Raw genomic sequence first — 19,932 nt, 5'->3', positions numbered from 1 at the left:
TCACACTCTATTGCCCAAAGAAAGCAAAGAATGGAAGTCTATATGAAGATATATACTGCAAATTATGCTAAATATATTGTAGTTAGAAAGCAAATTGTATTGTATACAGGAACCATTTTAGTATAACTTACTTGGTTTTTAGTACAGATTCCATGAGCTATTTCATATTCGACATTTGTTGTCTGCATCAGCAATTCTGGCCTGTAGATTTCCACATCTGTGGATAACCCCAGATTCTCTACATAGACTACTTGAGCCCAAAATGTCACTTCATCTCCCATGTCCAGATAATAGACATTTAAATCCATGCTGTGCTTAAATACGAGATACGGGCAAATATCTTGAGAATCATGTATGGAACTAAATATTTCAGTTTTCAAGGGATAGTCCTCACGGTGTATTCTAGAACCATTGATATACAGTATATATAGGTTACCAGATGGATTCAAGTAAAGGACTATGTTTTTGCTTTCCTTTTCCCATTGAGGGAGCACCACAGCATCTTTCATTTCAACTTTTAAAAAAATCATGACATTGTTTTTCATCTTTATCACAGTGTTCCCGAAATAGTCTGCAGGAAGGAAAAAGAAGAGTCATCTTTCCTGTGTAGTTTAAATTTCCAGATCGATGATGAAAATACTAATTCTTTAAAAAAATACAGATTTGTTTTTCTATTTCTATTGTACTTTCCACATTTGTTCCTAGCCAAAATTTCTCCTGCTCATTATATTGTCATGCAGTGTGATCTGTGCTTTTTGGGTGCTGTCCTCTACCACACAGATGATGCTGTAAGTGTCTAAACAATGAAGTGCTTTAGGATCTTTCAGGATGAAAAGTGCTGCATTGGAGCAGGGAATGAGTGAGACTGTGTGGAAGTGGGAGAAAGAGTAGGAGTGAACAACCAGGTTTATGGTGACCCTGGTGATACAGAGATGAGCAACACCTGATTCGCATTTTCAACATTTTCTTCACAAACATGAAGAGACAAGTTTTTATTTTTTTAATTAATGAAAGCTTAGATACCGTGCATCCATTTGTCATCAAGTATAATTGATGATGAACATTTTTCTCCATCACAGAGTGGTTACTTACCTTACAGTAACAGTGGTTCTCCTAAATATGTAGTTCACATGGACCCCTCTGAACGTGCATACACCCTATGTGTGAGATTGTATTCTCTTGGCCAGCTGCACGTATTCAGGTCATGCCTGTGCTCTATATGTCCTCATGCCCCCAACGCTGAGGGCGGAGTAGACCAAAACATCTCTCAGTTCCTTTGCCAATACATTATCTCAGAGCAGTAGGATTCTGTACTGGCAGAAGAGGAGGGTAGGTTGTGGAATCCATGTGGATGACACATTTTGAAGAACCAGTTACTGTAGAATGAATAATCATTTTCTCTTTTTCGAATGATTGTCCACATGGATTCCACTCTTGGTGATTCACACGCAGTTGTCTTTTTATTTGGAGGTATGTACAAGGAGTTCCATTTAAGCAATGATTAAAGGACAGCCCTACCAAAATGGACTGATCTGGAAGCCTCTACCAAAGAGCAATATCTTGTGAATGTGTGGACCAAGCTCCACGTATTTCTGAATTTTTTAGGGGAGCTAAGGACATTCTTCAAATAGGCAGCAGAATCTGCCTGGATGCTAGTGGAATGAGCTCTAATGTGGCTAGGTGGCTGTAACTTGACAAGTTTGAAACATGCACTTATACAGACAGAGACCAATTTTGATAATCTCTGTGAGGTTATTGCCTGACCCTTAATCCTATCAACAAAGGCTGTAAACAGTCTAGGCATATTCCTGAATGATTTTGTCTTGTTCAGGTAGTATGACAGTACCCTTACTACATCAAGTGCATGAAATTTAGCTTCCCCTGGGGTTGAGTCAGGTTTGGGAAAGAAAACTGGGTGATGAATAAACTGTTTCATATAGAATTCAAACAGTTTTGGGCAAAAACTTGGGATGAGTGTTGAGAGTAACTCTGTCCTTGGCCTGAAGGTTGAGACTTGATGCCACCCTTCTCAATAGTTCCTGGTGGGCTTTAGAGTCCTCCTGCGGAAGGAGGGAGGAGGGGCCGTAATCGCCACATCAGGGGAGGGTGAGGAGGCAGGTGCAGTACTTTGCATGTCCGCCAGTACCGGAGGACCCACCACTTGGTTGCCCTCCGGGAACGGCACCGACGATGCTTGTCCCACCGACTCCTTTCTCGGAGGCTGGGACAGGGAGGCTGACGGCTGTTCCAAGGCTCCGGCCACTGAGTGAGCTCCCACCGGGGGCTGCATCAGGGACCACGGGGCCCATTGGTACCACTGTGCCGGCCATGGAGGCTGGTGCCACTGCACCTGCTGTGGCACCGGCGGAGCAGGCTGTTCAGCCTGACTGTCCTGTTCCATCAATCGACGACTACGAAGGGAGGCCGGGCTGGTGTACGACCTGCCACTGTCCCTGGACCGGGAGGAGTGGTGGCATCGGGAACAGTGCCGACCATGAGACCGCGATCCCAATGTGGAGGAATGGTATCGCCGGTAGCACTGCTCCACGATTGGCTCCGGCGGGTATATCTGCGATGGCGAGGCTCCGGCTATCGACGCCTGGAACTGCGGGAGTGGTGCCATGGCAGGGTCCTGGAGCAAGACGACTAATGGGAAAGGCATCGACATTCGTGTTGCGACCGGCTACAGTAGGCCTCGGAGATGAAGTCCCAGGTCGCTTGCAGGGCCTCGGGCCTGGAGGGCATCTGGACATCCGGGGAAGCCTGCTCCGAACGGGCCAGCCTACTCCACTCGACCTGAGTTGGAGGCCTGGAGGCCGATGGGGACCGAGGACTGCCCAACATGGGTCTAGCCTATCCCCCGGTCTTGCTCCTGTGCTGCGGCAGAGGAGGCCTCTTCTTAGCCTTCTTGGCATGCCCCACAGACGGGGAGCAGTGCTGACTGGTAGATGGCACCGAGGAGTCACTGCACACTGACACCGCGGTACCCAGTGCCAACTCGGAGCGGTGTGCCAGAGTTGGGGTCAACACTGACTCCATCAGGATAGCCCAGAGCCAAATGTCTCTTTCTCTCTTGGTCCGAGGCTTGAAAGACCTGCAAATCTTGCAGCGATCGCTGAGATGGGTTTCGCCCAGACAGTGTAAACAATCCGTGTGTAGATCACCCACTGGCATTGGTTGCCTACAAGTGTTGCATGACTTAAAACCTGGGCATGGGGCATGCCCCGGCCTGGGCACACTAAACTAAACTAAGTTACACTAATTACTTCAACTACAGGTACTACTACACTGAACGAACAAGAGTTCTGGAGGAAAGCTGCAGACAAGCTGGAGCAGAACAGTTCCGAAGCACCTTCACTGGCGGCAAGAAGGAACTGAGGGTGGGGGGAGCACACAGTGCCCCTTATACTGCGCCATGGAGGCACCACTCCAGGGGTCGCTAGGGCTCTCCCCTACGGGTACTGCTAGGGGAAAAACTTCCGGCACCGGTGCACGTGGCGAGCACGCACACCTATTGTGGAATACACATGAGCAATCACTCGAAGAAGAAGGGTATTTCCTTTCACACCTGAAGTAGGCTTTTCCCACAAGTTTAAAAAGAAAAGGATTCTTTGTGGGACTGTGACCATCATGTCCATGTAGTGCCTGCTGGGTAGATAAACTGATTCCAACCACCTTTACATGAAGCATAGGCGAATTCTGGCAAACTGTGTCACATAGATGCATGAGGCCATATGCCCAATGTGCCTTTGGCATGCTCTTACAGACGTCTTTGTGTAAGCCTGAAGTTGGCTGATGAGGTCCACTATCATTTGGAATCTTTCTTGTGGAAGACAAACTCTTGCTTACATGGAATCTAACACGGCTCCTATGAACTTTATACTTTGTGTGGATTTTTCTCCGGCTTTGAGGCCTAGTATGGCAAAGACCTTGAAGGTTACTTGATCCGAGTTGGTTACCTGGTGTGGTGGCTCCTTGGATCAACTATCAATAGGATATGGATAGACCTGGAGTTCTTATCTTCTTAAGTGAACTGTTATGACTGCCAAGTACTTGGTGAATAACCTTGGTGCTACTGAAAGATCAAAGGGCAGGACCCTGTATAGGTAGCGAGATGTTCCTGGTAGGAATTGGAGGATATTTCTTGTGAGCCGGATGTATGCTGATGAGATGTCGAAGGTCCAAAATAGGCCACCAGCCCCTTTTCTGCTTTAGAATGAGAAAATAATGGGAATAAAACTCCCTGCCCCTGAACTCTAAGAGCCTCTCTTCCACTGTTCTGACATGCATGAAGCAAGAGCCTGCACCTCTTATTTCAACAGTATTTTGTGACAGGGACTGTTGAAGAAGAACAGGGATGATGGGTGGTAGATAGGACGGGACTGAAATTGTATGCAATACACATTGCTGACATCTCTTGGACCCACTGCTCCATATTGAACCTACTCCATGCTTCCTGAAAAAATAATAGCAGTTGCCAAAATTGGGGGAAAAGGGTAGAGATCCTCCAAAAGTTCTACTAGGCTCTAGACTGTGGTGTGTAAATTGCTGTCGAGAGGAAAACATCAAGTGCACCATAGCCGAGAAAGAGGTGATGGGTCATCTGTGTTGAAACATCTGCTTCTCCCTTGGGAGCTCCAATGCCCCCTGTGGGTTTGTGAGTTGCTGGACTGTCTCTCTAGCCCAGGAAGAACTCACTTCTATGCCCAGAGTCTTTCAGGCCCTTCTTCCAAAGCACCACTTTATTGATATAACAAAACTTGCAAAGTAACACAAAACTCACATCAAAGCTGGATACTGGGACTCATAAGCCTTTCATTCTGCTTCCCTCTCTCTGTTCCAAGGCTAGTCACAGGAGACAACCTTGCTCTTATAGTCCCCACTCCCTCTCAGCTGAGTCCTCTCAGCCCTTTATAGAGAACACTCGACCCCTTCCCAACTGGATCTGATAATTGAAAAGGGCTGGGTGGCCACAGGCCCCGTGGCCCTTAAAGGGGCAGACAATCCTATTACAGGTTTATAATAGTAAGGAACAGAAGGATGCTGTCTGAAGGAGGTTTGAGGTCCAACTTGCACTTTCCAACCCAAAGGAGGAAGCAAGTCCAGAGAATGCAAAGTGGCTCTAAAATTCCTTGGTGAGTTGAGGGCTTCCTAGCTCTTTTAATTGAAGAGGTTGCAGCCCTCGAATGGAAGATGTTTTGCTATGGTTTGGCTCTCCTTATGTATTCCTGCTGACTGGTGCCAGGAGGATCATCGTATTGCCACCTATCTGGCTATGTACAGATTAGCCATGACACTGTTTCAGATGCATCCAAAATAGTCTGCAAGGATGTTCTAGATATCAGTTGCCCACTAAACATGATTGATTTTAATTCTTCTGTGTGCTCCTGCCAGAGCCTTTCCATAAAACTGAGACAATTTCTTCTAGTACAGACTGAAGTGCCTGGTCAAAAATGTGCATCTGAAGAATGGCAGAGGAGTCGGGTTTTTTTGCTGTACGCACCCAGTTTCTTTTTCACTGATGTTTGTTTGGATCTTTCCTGAACAGCCACTATGAGTGAGCCAGGCACTTGATGTAAATAAAGTACACTGAGTCCTTAGGAGGAATTTGGTACTATCTATCCACTCTCTTGAAAGTGGCAGTTATTGATGCTGGACTCTGCCACAAGTCCTTTGCAGGTTGTAACAATCCCCCATGAATAGACATGGAAAGTTTACCAAGCATGGAAAGGAGCAGAATGTCTAGTAGTTTGTGTAACTTCTTTTGCACTACTTTCAGTAGGATGTCAAAGGTTTCAGACATGTTTCATCAGCAGGTCTTGGAAGACCTTAAGTTGTCTGCAGGACAAGGTGTAGAGGGATTGGCTGCCTCATCAGGGAAGGATGACAAAATTGCAGCTGGGATCAATTGTTCCTCCACATCTGCCTGTTGATTGTTCTCACTCTTCAGGGAAAAGGAAATAACCCTAGAAAGAGGATAGAGAATGTTGGCTTGCAGACACATGGCTGCCTACCCCAAGGCACCCAGTAGGACTATGACTGATAAGTATATGGATACTGGACTGTTGGATACAGAAAAGGATATCAGAAGGGCTGCTCCCTAAAAGACGCATGCCTTCTCCTGCTCAAAGAGCAATCTCTGGACTCCCTCTCTAATTCCCAGTGTGGCTGAACAAGTGAGGTAAATGGTACTGATGTCTCAATTGCTCTATGTGGTATCATGATTTTGAAGACTGAAAGCCTAGTTAGCACTGCTGACATTGTACGAGCCAGCAAGAAGGACTTCACTACCGGACCCATGGACAGGTCACTTGGTGCTGAATAGGCCATAGATGGGTGCCAGGTACTTCAGGCATCAATGTGCTGTCCACCAAGGTGCTGGGTTGGGATGGTGCCAAATTGGTGTGGCCATACTGAATGAATGGTGTGAGCATAACTTCACATGACTTAAACATGGCTGAAGAGGATCCTGGGAGCAGGGTCCCCTTTAAGCAGAAGCAGATTTGATAAAGGACTGGCAAAGCCTGCATGTGTGATCGATATTGAACCTATAGGTCGGCAAATATGGGCCCATGCAAAAGTAAATATCACATGTATAAAGTTCCAGCACGGAGCATAGGTCGACCTGGTTGTAGTGACCTTATAGCGAGGACACCATGCAGAGAGCCAGAGTGAATGATTGATGAGTGAGTAAACGTGGTGTGATCTTCAATCGATACCACCCCCCCAACACATTCTAAAGTATTAATCAGATAAAATTAATAACCACACACCCACTGAGCATGCTTTTGAGACATGTAACTCCTGTGAGGAAAAAGAGTATAAGAATCAAGCAAAGTAAATTACTGGAGTTGGGAATTCCTTAAGTGATGCTTGAAGAAGCTGCTAGACAGAGTAGCCAAAACTCAGCTCCGTGGGCTCATGTAGGACTGCAACCAGAGGGGTTTCCAGGCAGCCAGGGCCTTGCCTCGAGGAATCCGAGACAGACCAGAGGGCTGAGGAGACCAGAGCTGGAGAGAAGAATCAGTCCCTAGAATTGGTAACCACCTTCTCTGTTTACCAAGCAGGGACTGCGTGAAGCTAGCCTGTTTGTGTATGTTTGTGAAAGAGAGGCTCGCTAAGAGGAATGTCAGGTTTCAGAGTAGCAGCCGTGTTAGTCTGTATCCGCAAAAAGAAAAGGAGTACTTGTGGCACCTTAGAGACTAACAAATTTATTTGATCATAAGCTTTCGTGAGCTACAGCTCACTTCATCGGATGCGTTCAGTGGAAAATACAGTGGGGAGATTTATATACACAGAGCACGTGAAACAATGGGTGTTACCATACACACTGTAACGAGAGTGATCAGATAAGGTGAGCTATTACCAGCGGGGGGGGGGGGGGGGAGGGGAACCTTTTGTAGTGATAATCAAGGTGGGCCATTTCCAGCAATTGACAAGAACGTCTGAGGAAGTGGGGGGAGGAGGAATGTATAGCTCGTAATGTATAGTTCTTAATGTTTAATATAGGAGTTATGTGCTTAATGTAACCCTTTACTGCTTGTGTAATTCCTTCTCAATAAACTGCTGTGCATTGAAGATAATTGCTGTGGACCTTTTTCACTGGTATGACAGTAATCTTCTCTACTGGGAGCCAGTAAAGATCCATTTCAGGGGCAGTAGCGCCCCCTGGTGCCAAAAAGTACCATTAGTGGTGATGAGTTAGTGTCATAGGAAAGGTGGTCAGCAGATTTAGTTACTTCCACAGACACTCTTTCCATAGCCAGAAATGAAGGACTAGATAACCCATCTTAGGCCATTGGCTGCCCTTCGTCTGTGGAGCTTAACATGAGTCTAACTTGTCAGACACACATCGACTCTTGTGTGCCGGTTCTTAGGGTCCCGGAGAAGGAGATCTATGTCTTAGAGAAACAAGATGGATGAGGTAATACCTTTTATTGGACCAACTTCTGTTGGTGGGACAGACAAGCTTTCAAACATACACAGAGCTCTTCTTCAGGTCAGGGAAATGTACTCAGGCCTTGGCTACACTTGCGCGTTATAGCGCAATAAAGCTGCCAAGCGTGCTCTACCTTACTACCCGTCCACACTGGCAAGGCACATAGAGCGCTCTGACTCCACAGCTGGAGCGCTCCTCATACTCCACCTCCCCGAGAGGAATAACGTTTGTTGTGCTCTCGCTGGAGCGCAACGGCGCTAGTGTGGACACCTAATGCGCTCTGATTGGCCTCCGGAAGTGTCCCACAATGCATGTTCTAGCCACTCTGGTCATCACTTTTGAACTCTGCTGCCCTATCCTCAGGTGACCAATCGTCAGACCCGCCTTTTAAATTCCCTGGGAATTTTGAAAATCCCCTTCCTGTTTGCTCAGCCAGGCGTGGAGTGCTCTCAGCCAGGCGTGGAGTGCTCTCAGCCAGGTGACCATGGCTCCACGCAGCAGGCGATCCCCAGTATGGAGCAATGGTGAGGTGCTGGGCCTCATCAGTGTTTGAGGGAGGAAGCTGTGCAGTCTCAGCTGCGCTCCAGCCATAGGAATTACGATACGTTTGGGAACATATCAAGGGTCATGCTGGAAAGGGGCCATGACCGGGACGCCGTGCAGTGCAGGGTTAAAGTAAAGGAGCTGCAGAATGCCTACCGCAAAGCCCGTGAGGCAAATGGCCGCTCCGGTGCTGCCCCTGCGACCTGCCATTTCTACAAAGAGCTGGATGCGATACTTGGGGCGACCCCACCTCCACTCCAATGACCACCATGGACACTTTGGAGCCCAGCACAGCAAAGGGGGAGGAGGAGGAGGAAAATGTGAGTGAGGGTGCTGAGGTGGGGGGAGACACCCCGGAATCCCTAGATGCATGCAGCCAGGAGCTCTTCTCGAGCCAGGAGGAAGGCAGCCAGTCACGGCATCCGGTGTTTGGGGAAGGACAAACACCAGAGGAGGCTCCTGGTAAGCGGCTTTTTTTTTTTTCAGGAAGGAAGTTCTTTGGTGCGGGCTCTTTGGGCGAGGAGGGTTTGGGATGCATGCATGCCGAGATGTGGAATAGAGCATTGATGTGGTCTATCACATCACGGTAATTGACATTGGTGATCTCCTCAAAAGTCTCAGACAGAACGTGGGCAATGAGCCTGCACAGGTTTATTGGGAGAGCCAGCATGGTTCTTGTCCCAGTCAGGCTAACGTGTCCGCGCCACTGTGCCGCAAGGGGTGGGGGGATCATTGCTACACACAGGCAAGCTGTATATGGGCCAGGGCGGAAGCCGCATTGTAGTAGAAGACCTTCCCTTGCTTCCCCGGTCACCCTCAGCAGCGAGATAGCTTCCAGGACTCCTGTGGATCTCCTGTGGAGAATGTTGCGACAGTTTTCAGTGTAGGTTTCCCCTGCAGCTGTTGGCTCTCCCCAAGGCACAGAAACCCAGAGGACAGTACATCCATGAAACAATCAGTCCCCCTGGACCCTGTGTTTACTCACCATTTCTGGGGCTCCCATGGGTTATGTGCGCTCGCTTTGGGACAGGCAAAGTATGGTTTTGTATGGACTGTGATTGCCCTCCTTAAGTGTGGGGGAATCATTGCTCTGTCTGGTGTGTACAATGCTTCCTCTGTTAAGTGTTGCATTTTGCCTGTATAGGTGCAACCTTGAGATCTCAGCTGCCAGTGTTATCACCAGCCGACAGACTGAGAGCACTCAGGAAGAGGCCCCGTAAAAGCAAAGAAGACATGCTGCAGGAAGTAATGCCTGTATAGGTGCAACCTTGAGATCTCAGCTGCCAGTGTTATCACCAGCCGACAGACTGAGAGCACTCAGGAAGAGGCCCCGTAAAAGCAAAGAAGACATGCTGCAGGAAGTAATGCGGCAGTCTGTGGAAGAGAATTGAAAGGCACAGAAGTGGAGGGAGAGTGAAAGGAGGATCTGCCAGAAGAATGAGGAGTGCCGGCAGCAAAACGTGGTGCTCTGACAGCAAAGCACGGATTGGCTGATTAGCATAATGGAGCGCCACGCGGACTCGATCCAGGCGCTCGTCGCCATGCAGGTGGAGCACTACTGCACTCGGCCCTCCCCACCCCCTCCGCAGCCCTTGTCCCAGAACTCTTTCCCATGTTCCCCATGTCCCCTCCAACCCACTTTCCCCAACATCTGGGTTCTTACCGCCCCCAGCTGCCTCCTACACCCCTAGCTTCACCATCCACCCATGAAAACTACGACCCTTATCCACCGCACTCAACCCCCCTCAGCATGCCTTATAGCCATCCTGAAGTGCAGCACTCAGTGCACAGCACTCCAGACAGGATTCCAGAGTATGAAATCAGGACATACTCAAGTCTGTCAGTGAACTGGTCCCCACCCCATCCCCTTGCCGTTGTGGTATTGTGTTACTTTGTTTTTATTTCAATAAATGAATTTTCTTTTCAATAAATGGAGTTTTCACTTTGAAAACATACTTTATTAGTGCATAAAGCAAAATATACCTTAACCCAGGAAAGCAACAAGCACTACAATTCAGTGTACCAAACACAGCCACTGCACTTAACTCCTGTGCAGAGCAACAGACATTACTGGTGGCTTTCAGTCTCAGATTGCTCCCTCAAGGCATCCCTAATCCTTGCAGCCCCACGCTGGGCCCCTCTAATAACCCTGCTCTCTGGCTGTGTGAATTCAGCCTCCAGGTGTTGAACCTCCAAGGCCCATGCCTGAGTGAAGCTTTCACCCTTCCCTTCACAAATATTCTGAAGGGTACAGCACGCGGATATAACCGCAGGGATGCTGTCTTCGGCCAAGTCCAGCTTCCCATAAAGAGAGTGCCAGCGGCCCTTCAAATGGCCAAAAGCACATTCCACAGTCATTCGGCACCAGCTCAGCCTGTAGTTGAACCGTTCCTAGCTGCTGTGCAGGCTCCCTGTGTAGAGTTTCATGAGTCGCGGCATTAAAGGGTAAGCTGGGTCTCCAAGGATCACAATGGGCATTTTGACTTCCCCTCCGGTGATCCTCTGGTCTGGGAAAAAAGTCCTGGCTTGCAGCTTCCTGAACAGGCCAGTGTTCCAAAAGATGTGTGTGTCATGCACCTTTCCAGGCCAGCCTGCATTAATGTCAATGAAACGCCCACATGATCCACAAGCTCCTGGAGAGCCATGGAGAAATACCCCTTTTGGTTAACATAGAGGCCAGGTGGTCTGGTGCCAGAATAGGAATATGGGTCCCATCTATCGCCCCTCTGCAGTTAGGGAAACCCATTTGTTCAAAGCCAGCCACAATGTCATGCACGTTACCCGGAGTCACAGTTCTTCTGAGCAAGATGCGATTAATGGCCCTGCAAACTTGCATCAACACAATTCCAATGGTCAGCTTTCCCACTCCAAACTGGTTAGCAACCGATCGTAGCTGTCTGGAGTTGCCAGCTTCCAGACTGCAATAGCCACCCGCTTCTCCACCGGCAGGACAACTCTCAATCTTGTGTCCTTGCACCGCAGTGTGGGGCGAGTTCAGCACACAGTCCCATGAAAGGTTTCAGAGTAATAGCCGTGTTAGTCTGTATTCGCAAAAAGAAAAGGAGTACTTGTGGCACCTTAGAGACTAACCAATTTATTTGAGCATGAGCTTTCATGAGCTACAGCTCACTTCATCGGATGCATCAGTCCCATGAAAGTGGCTTTTCTCATCTGAAAGTTCTGCAGCCACTGCTCAACATCCCAGACTTGCAGAATGATGTGATCCCACTGCTCAGTGCTTGTTTCCCGAGCCCGAAAGCGGCGTTCCACAGTGGAGAGCATGTCCATGAATGAGACAAGCAATTTCGTGTTGTATGTGTTACACGACTCAACATCCTCGTTGGACTCCTCACTGTCACTTTGGATCTTAAGAAGTCGCTCGAATGCTAAACATGACGTGCTGGTGAGACTCGTCTGCATATTCCTCAGCAGTTCGGGCTCCATTCCCGCAGACCGAAAGGGAAGACAGAAGTGCGCCGCACAGAAACCGTTGAAAGATGGTGCCAAATGTGGACGGAAACACAGGGATTGCTGGAATGTGAAACGATGCATCATGGGGCATTGGGACAGGATCCAGAATGCCCCGCACCCCATGTGCCCTGCCCATAAGCCACAGCGCCAGAATGGGAAGAGGTGCTCTGTGGGATAGCTGTCCAAAATGCACCGCTCCCAGCGTCGCGAATGTGGCCACGCCAATGTGCTTGCAGCAGTTAGTGTGGACAGACTGGAGTGCTTTCCGTGGCCACGCCAGTGTGCTTGCAGCTGTTAGTGTGGACAGACTGGAGTGCTTTCCGTGGTGCGCTCTCCGAAGGCTGATTTAACCCAAAGCGCTCTACAGCTGCAAGTGTAGACAACCTCTCAGTGTCATGGCTAAATACAAGGTGGAACAGATTGTTTAGTAATAGTAGTTTGCACATATTTCAAGGGACCATTAAGGTAAAGTGACCCATTAATACCTCTCCAGTTATGGGGGAGAAAGGAAATGGGGGGAAGGAAGCTCTTGGGGGAAGGGGGGGTTGTTAATGGGTTATAGGTTGTTGTAATAAGCCATAAATCCAGTGTCCCTACTCAGTCCATGATTTTTAGTGTCTAGCAACGTTATGAATTTAAGCTCCGAGGCTTATTTTTTGAAAAAGTGTTGTGAAGGTTTCCTTTGAGGATGAGGACTGATAGGTCAAATGTAGAGGGATCACTTTGTGGGTATTCACCCACAAAAGCTTATGCTCCAATATACCTGTTAGTCTATAAGGTGCCATAGGACTCTTTGCCGCTTTTACAGATCCAGACTAACACAACCACGGCTACCCTTCTGATATTTGTGAAAAGTGTTCACCCACAGGTGATATGGTGTTTTTGTCTTTTATCATTTTGCTGTGTGAATTCATTTGAGACCATAGTGATTGTCTGTTTCATCCACATAGTTGCTATTGGGGCATTTAGTGCACCGTGTGATGTGATTTAGTGCACATGTTGTGATAGGCATGTGTTGGACCAATGGATCTTGAAAGGGGAAGTCTGGGGGAGGGAGCTGATCATTGTAGCAGTGGAGATATGTCTGTAGGTTTTGCATCCATTGTTCTGGCAGAGTCTGGTGCTGCTTTCATCCACATAGGATGTAAGCAGGGTGTGAATGAGCTCCCCCCTGACATCTAGTGATGAGTTGTGGGAAAAGACTTCAGGAACAGATCATATTTGCATATACACACCTACTCTGCCTAGGTGCACAGCATGATGGCTCTGCTTTGTCAAAATGATCACTTTTGGCTGGCGTTGGGTTACAAATCACTTTAGTGTGGGGGTAATAAAATGTTGTTCTCCTTATTGTATGAGTGAAAGGCAGCAGAACTGTAGTTAGCTTCCCCTGGTTGCGGGAGTCACCCTAAACTGAACCTCACACACTAAGCAGGGGGTAGGGATGCCAAATACCAGTGGAGATGAGAGGGGGTGGGGAAAGGTATTCCAACATAGTGGTGTGAAACCAGACAATTACTATGCTCACAAATGAACTCAGAACTGAAACTGATAAAAGACTAAAACCACCATATCACCTGTGGCTGAACATTTTTTTACAAAGCAATCACTCTATATCTGACCTATTAGTCCTTTCATGGAGAGCTCCAGAAGAAATAAATTTAGGCAAAAATCCCTAGCTTTCTGAGTTGATCTGGAAAAAAAACAGCAGATTGACCAATGTTCAGGGATATACCCCCTGCCTAAATAACAACAAACAACAACAAAAAAGGCACTTAGAGTGCCTATAATTGAGTGGCATAGAAGCATCTTATATCCCAGAGATTTGGTTTCCACTCAAGACCCAGCAGAAGGAGTGGAGGGACAGAGCTCCAAGTCTACTAATTATCTATTAAAAATGAATATTTTTTCCTTTTTTAAAGCCAAGAAGCTTTAAAAATTAACTACCTACTTGCAACTCTACTAACTAATCACGAACACTAACTGCAACAGAGTTACAGAGAAGCAGGCAGACATTGGAAAGAGTTCCATCTTGCTGCCACAGTTGGTAAGAAGGAACTGAGGATGGCTGGGCCCACTCTGCCCTTTATGCACTCAGGCTGTGGTGTGAGGGAGGCATGAGGGATCTGGCATGCAGCTGTGACCCCAGTGGATGCTGCTGAACAAAAACAGTCCAATGTTGCAAGCACTGGGCACATGCAACCCAAGAGACGAATCCATCAAAGACAATCACTTGACGAAGAACAAATAGTTATGATGAATGAGGAGAAATACTTTTTTATGTTTGTTTTTACGATTAGATTAGTGACTTGTGTCTAAATTCAGGTCTACACTAGAAAAAGTTTGCTTGCATGGCTATACCAGCAAACATTCCTACTGTAGATGCAGTTTATACTGGCAAAAAAGTACTTTTGTTAGTATAGCTTATCCTGGTTCCTTGGGAAAAAAGAAGCCAAGCAAATAAAAGCATTTTTATGCTGGTATAACTGCACCATACTAGGATTTTTGCCAGTATAGGAATGTCGTAAAATAACAATCAAAATCACACCCTTAACATTTTATCATACTGGCAAAAGTTTCTAATGTAGACTGTACTTTTTCTCTCTCCCATTGTTCACAAGACAAAGTCTAGGCACCAGAAAGTCACTTGGTTCAACCTCTGGGCCTTCTTAGTAGAGCTCAATGCAGAGGAAGCCTTAGCTTCAAATTTTTATAATCTGGTTTTGATAGAAATAGTCAAGGGATTTCTCTACATCAATTTTACTAGGTGCTTACTTTAGGCAAAAATAGCTATGGTGTCAAGGTGCCTTTCAATGTGAATGTAGCCAGACACTCAGCACCACACTTACTCAAGTTGGCCTTAAACTCTTCAACAGTAAGAATTTAAGGCAACACTCGCATCTCTAAACCTTTGGGGAATAGTATTGAAAAAGACATGCAACTTCTGCCTATATTGTGCCTCACACTAAGGCATTTCAGCCATCATTCATGAACATCAATGTGTGACATTATGAAATTGCATAACACATTAGGCATACAGCCAATTTTCTTGGTGGTGGCTAAGACAATAGAATCCACAGAACCAACTGTACCATCAGTCAGAAGAAACTGTTCAGTGGGGTTGGGCCAAAATAAAACCAGCATGGCAGAGAGTGAATGTGTGTGTGTTGGTGGGGGAGGGGGAGGAATTGCCCAATTATGCCCACAATGGCACATAAAAGGTTTTTGTTTTTAATAATACTAAAAACACTAATAAGGTGGAGAAATGATGGAAAAAATGTGTACAAGATACCACTAAGTCCTTGTTTGTAGGGAATCAGAAGGAACTGAGGGGTGGTGGCAGTCCGTTATGTACTCTTGATCTTGAGAAAGATGTATGTATTTCCCAAACAAATACTGTTGGCTGGAAGATTTCAAGCTTCCCTACTTGCGGCATGCAACTCTCAAGAATGGGGATCCATGTGGCAATACTTGAAGGGCAAAATTTTGTTAACTATAATTTAAATATGCCTATCCATCTAAAAATGGTAGATTTCAGTCCTTATGAACCCATTAATTTAATCAAATAAATAATTAATATAATCATCTAGAAAAGAGATATCTTCAGGGACCCTCTTATTTCTGAAGTTGCTGTCTTACACCCAAATTATTATGTATTCAAATGTAATATACTTAACCAATAAGCAGCTGGTGAATAGTGCTCCCTTGAGCTTTTTCCGCTTGTCTCTTAACTGACTCAGGTATTATAAGAAATCCATTAATTGTGTTGTTTTTATAGCTATAATAGACCGTTTGCTTGTCCCACAGCAGCATAGATGGTGATGCTGAATATACAAATTCCATCAACATAAAACCCTGCAGAGGAGCACTTAAGGAAAAGTCTCTTAAGACCCACAAATCTCGGTCTTCATTATACGCTGACAGATAAAACACCCTGGAGGAGCTGCACCCACCGCAGGCCATGAGCAAAACAACCTCAGATGGGCGTGAGTCATAGCAAACAGTGCCTATAGATAAAGAAGCAGTCACTGGCAAATCTAGGACCTTCTTTAGCTTTGTTGTATCTGTTATTTTAATAAACACATTGCCACCATATCCTAGATATTGTTCACTTGGTGTCCATATTGCTACTGTACTTAATTTTCTTCCACTCTGTAAAAAAATAAAAATAAAAAAATTGAACAAAGCTATTAGATAAATAGTACATTTCAGATACTGTACAAACTATTCCCTCTCAAACTTTGCATAAATGATACCAGTATCTCCATTAAAAAGTAAAAAGGATTTTCAGCTGATGTAATTAGCCTAGCTCCACTAGAGTGAAGTTGTTGTTATGGACTCGGAAGTAGGTGGTCTGGCCTAGTAGTCAGAGCAGGAGTCATGTCTAGTGGGCAGAGCAGGCATCCAGCTTGGATAATGAAGCCAAGAGTCAGCACCAGAGTCAACTGCCAGTTATCAGAGCCAGGGGTCAAGCCAGAGCCAGAACTAGGAATTGAAGCTGAGGGTCAGAGACCAAATGCCAGGGCCATGGGTCAAAGCAGAGTCAGGGTCTGAAGTCAGACGCTGGGGTCAGAGCCAAAAGTGATAACTGACAATTGGAGGTAAGACATAAGGGCAGGAACTAGAGGAGAGGCAAGGATCAAGCACTGTGCAGGAGCATGGTGTAAACAGGAGCAAAAGCAGGGGTCAGGCAGTAGCCGGGAGCAGAGCAGGAAAAGGGATGGGTGCAGGAGGCAGGCACAAGCAGGGTCCAAAGCAGCCACAACAGGAAATCACTTTGTTGCTCAGACAAACTTCCTGTGCCTCCTTCTGGCTTCAATAGCATGGTTGGACCAATTGGTGGAGCTGGGTGATTCCCCAATATTAGTGCCTTGGGTGAGGATACAGTCCTACTACTTCTTGGCCCATCAGATTTCAGAAGACATTAGGTGGAGACCAGCAGGCAGCTGCTGTTTGAGGACTCCTACGCCTGGGTTCCTAGACCTGGGACATCATAGTCACACACTTAAGTCCTCATCCTGGAACTAGCTCCATGTGGGTACTCCTCTTGATCCATGTAGACCCAACTGCAGCATCAGGTACTTATTTTTAAATGACCTGAAAATTAATTTGTTGCACTCAGTGCACTTCTAATTCCAAACCTATTATTAGATCGGGCGACAGGGGGCCAATGGGTTAATCCCCAGGCCTACTGAAGAACTTTCATATTTCAAAATGTAAAACAAGAATTGTGTGAGACTTACCTGTACTGGATATGCAGATGAACACCAACTTCTTGACTGTATTCCAATTATTCCTGTTTCTGGTAGATTGTATTCAGGTCCAAGTTTAAAAAAACGATTGGACTCTCTTTTGTAAATTGTCCCGATTATTAAAAATAAGATCCCATCATCAGTTAAAACAATATCAGTTACTTTGTGACTTAAGTCAAAGTCCAAAATGTGTGATGGAGCTTTGATTTCTTTATAAGTTACGAATCCATCATTTGTATGGAAAGTTCCAAATTCTGACAACAAAAGTGCAGTTGTTGGAATACATGCAGACCACTCAATGTAGGGCTCACTACCAGCTGCGGAACAGAGGGAATTATCATTTACATTGTTTGGAAATAGCTCTTCAGGCCTGGAAATGATAAAGGGACTATCTAGAACAAAACAATCCTGAAAAGCTATTGCCTTTCCATGGATATTAGTAATGATGTCATCTGACATTGAAGGTACATTAATTTTCCAGAATCTGAAAATGGAAGAAATTACAGATAAATTGGCAAGAATTAAACTTTATATCAGATTCATTAAGCAAAATAATTCTTGACAAATTTCAGAGTTTGTAGCAATTCCAAAACAATTTATTTCCCATTTCTTTTTAACAATTTCTCTAAACCTTTTACGTTTTTCAAGTCACAATATTCTCAGGCACACCCTACAATCACAGTGTTCAGCACATATACCAGCAACTATTAGAGTGGTTGTACTGTTGTTACTACAGACAAGCTGTGCACTCCTGGTCACGATCATTTCTATTTGTTCTATTTCATACCGCTCCTCCAAATTGTTTCCTGCTATTCCCCCATTCCCACCAAATGTAAAATATAAAATTAAAATAAAATGGGGGTGGGGGAGGAGACCAAAATCAGCCTCCAGTGGGATTTTAACCTGCAACAGCAGCCAGGCCTCTAATGTTCAGTGCCTCAGTAAATGCTGGGAATCAAAAATCTCTGAATGGTCTCACATAAACAGGCAAGAAATGTACGTGCTCTGGAGCTAGGAGAACGAGGACTGGTTATGACATCATGGATTACTGTGGCAACAGCAGATAGACCCATTATTATAGTCACTTTTGCCATGAACAGTAAAAGCTGCATTACTTTACAAAATGAGTTTCCTAACTTTAGGTGATACTGATGACACCAGTGGATGAAAAAGTTAAGTTATTAATATCAGGATATGAATTATTTGGTCACAAACTCACTTGGTTCAATGTTTAGCTAGTGACAGAATTATCAAAACTTCCAGAATTCTATAAAAATAGGGTTGTTTTAATAACGGAGCTAAGATAGTTGAATATGAGAAAAAACAGCCAAATTTTGTCTTAGATATACACATGCAACTGCTATTGATTTCAATGCAAATTGTATGCACATATTCAAAGGCAAAATTTGGTCCATACGGAATAACTATAATGAAATAAGAAAAGGAGTACCGATGGCACCTTAGAGACTAACAAATTTATTTAAGCATAAGCTTTCATGAGCTACAGCTCACTTCATCGGATGTATTCAGTGGAAAATACAGTGGGGAGATGTATATACATAGAGATCATGAAACAATGGGTGTTACCCTACACACTGTAAGGAGAGTGATCACTTAAGGTGAGCTATTACCAGCAGGAGAGCGGGACGGGGGGGGGGAGAAGCCTTTTGTAGTGATAATCACGGTGGGCCATTTCCAGCAGTTGGCAAGAACGTCTGAGGAACAGTGCGGGGTGGCAGGGGGGAAATAAACATGGGAAAATAGTTTTACTTTGTGTAATGACCCATCCACTCCCAGTCTCTATTCAAGCCTAAGTTAACTGTATCCAGTTTGCAAATTAATTCCAATTCAGCTGTCTCTCGTTGGAGTCTGTTTCTGAAGTTTTTTTGTTGAAGAATTGCAACTTTTAGGTCTGTAATCGAGTGACCAAAGAGATTGAAGTGTTCTCCAACTGGTTTTTGAACGTTATAATTCTTGACATCTGATTTGTGTCCATTTATTCTTTTACGTAGAGACTGTCCAGTTTGACCAATGTACATGGCAGAGGGGCATTGCTGGCACACAATGGCATATATCACATTGGTAGATGTGCAGATGAACGAGCCTCTGATAGTGTGGCTGATGTGATTAGGCCCTATGATGGTGTCCTCTGAATAGATATGTGGACACAGTTGGCAACGGGCTTTGTTGCAAGGATAGGTTCCTGGGTTAGTGGTTCTGTTGTGTGGTGTGTGGTTGCTGGTGAGTATTTGCTTCAGGTTGGGGGGCTGTCTGTAAGCAAGGACTGGCCTGTCTCCCAACATCTGAGAGAGTGATGGGTCATCCTTCAGGATAGGTTGTAGATCCTTGATGATGCGTTGGAGAGGTTTTAGTTGGGAGCTGAAGGTGATGGTTAATGGCATTCTGTTATTTTCTTTGTTGGGCCTGTCCTGTAGTAGGTGACTTCTGGGTACTCTTCTGGCTTTGTCAATCTGTTTCTTTACTTCAGCAGGTGGGCATTGTAGTTGTAAGAATGCTTGATAGAGATCTTGTAGGTGTTTGTCTCTGTCTGAGGAGTTGGAGCAAATGCGGTTGTATCGTAGAGCTTGGCTGTAGACAATGGATCCTGTGGTGTGATCTGGATGAAAGCTGGAGGCATGTAGGTAGGAATAGCGATCAGTAGGTTTCTGGTATAGGGTGGTGTTTATGTGACCATCGCTTATTAGCACCGTAGTGTCCAGGAAGTGG

At 45.7% G+C, this 19,932-nt stretch overlaps 2 protein-coding genes across 2 annotated transcripts in view; one reads left to right on the top strand and one right to left on the bottom strand.

The window, feature by feature from the left end:
* The window catches only part of HNRNPU (heterogeneous nuclear ribonucleoprotein U), a 296,139-nt gene that overhangs the window by 140,283 nt on the left and 135,924 nt on the right, over window positions 1-19,932 (top strand). The gene's annotated exons all lie outside the window — the stretch shown is intronic.
* Window positions 1-19,932, bottom strand: part of CATSPERE (catsper channel auxiliary subunit epsilon) — an 88,273-nt gene that overhangs the window by 20,002 nt on the left and 48,339 nt on the right. The window contains exons 9-11 of the mRNA XM_073338278.2: window positions 17,197-17,689; window positions 15,631-16,105; window positions 132-571 (exon numbers count right to left, since the gene is read on the bottom strand). Of these exons, the coding sequence (XP_073194379.2) occupies window positions 132-571; window positions 15,631-16,105; window positions 17,197-17,689 (1,408 nt within the window). The remainder of the gene's footprint in view (window positions 1-131; window positions 572-15,630; window positions 16,106-17,196; window positions 17,690-19,932) is intronic.

This window comes from Lepidochelys kempii, chromosome 3, assembly GCF_965140285.1.
Source record: "Lepidochelys kempii isolate rLepKem1 chromosome 3, rLepKem1.hap1, whole genome shotgun sequence".
Taxonomy (NCBI): Eukaryota; Metazoa; Chordata; order Testudines; family Cheloniidae; genus Lepidochelys; species Lepidochelys kempii.
The sequence above is the reverse complement of the archived record's forward strand: the minus strand, read 5'-3'. Positions and strand labels throughout refer to the sequence as shown.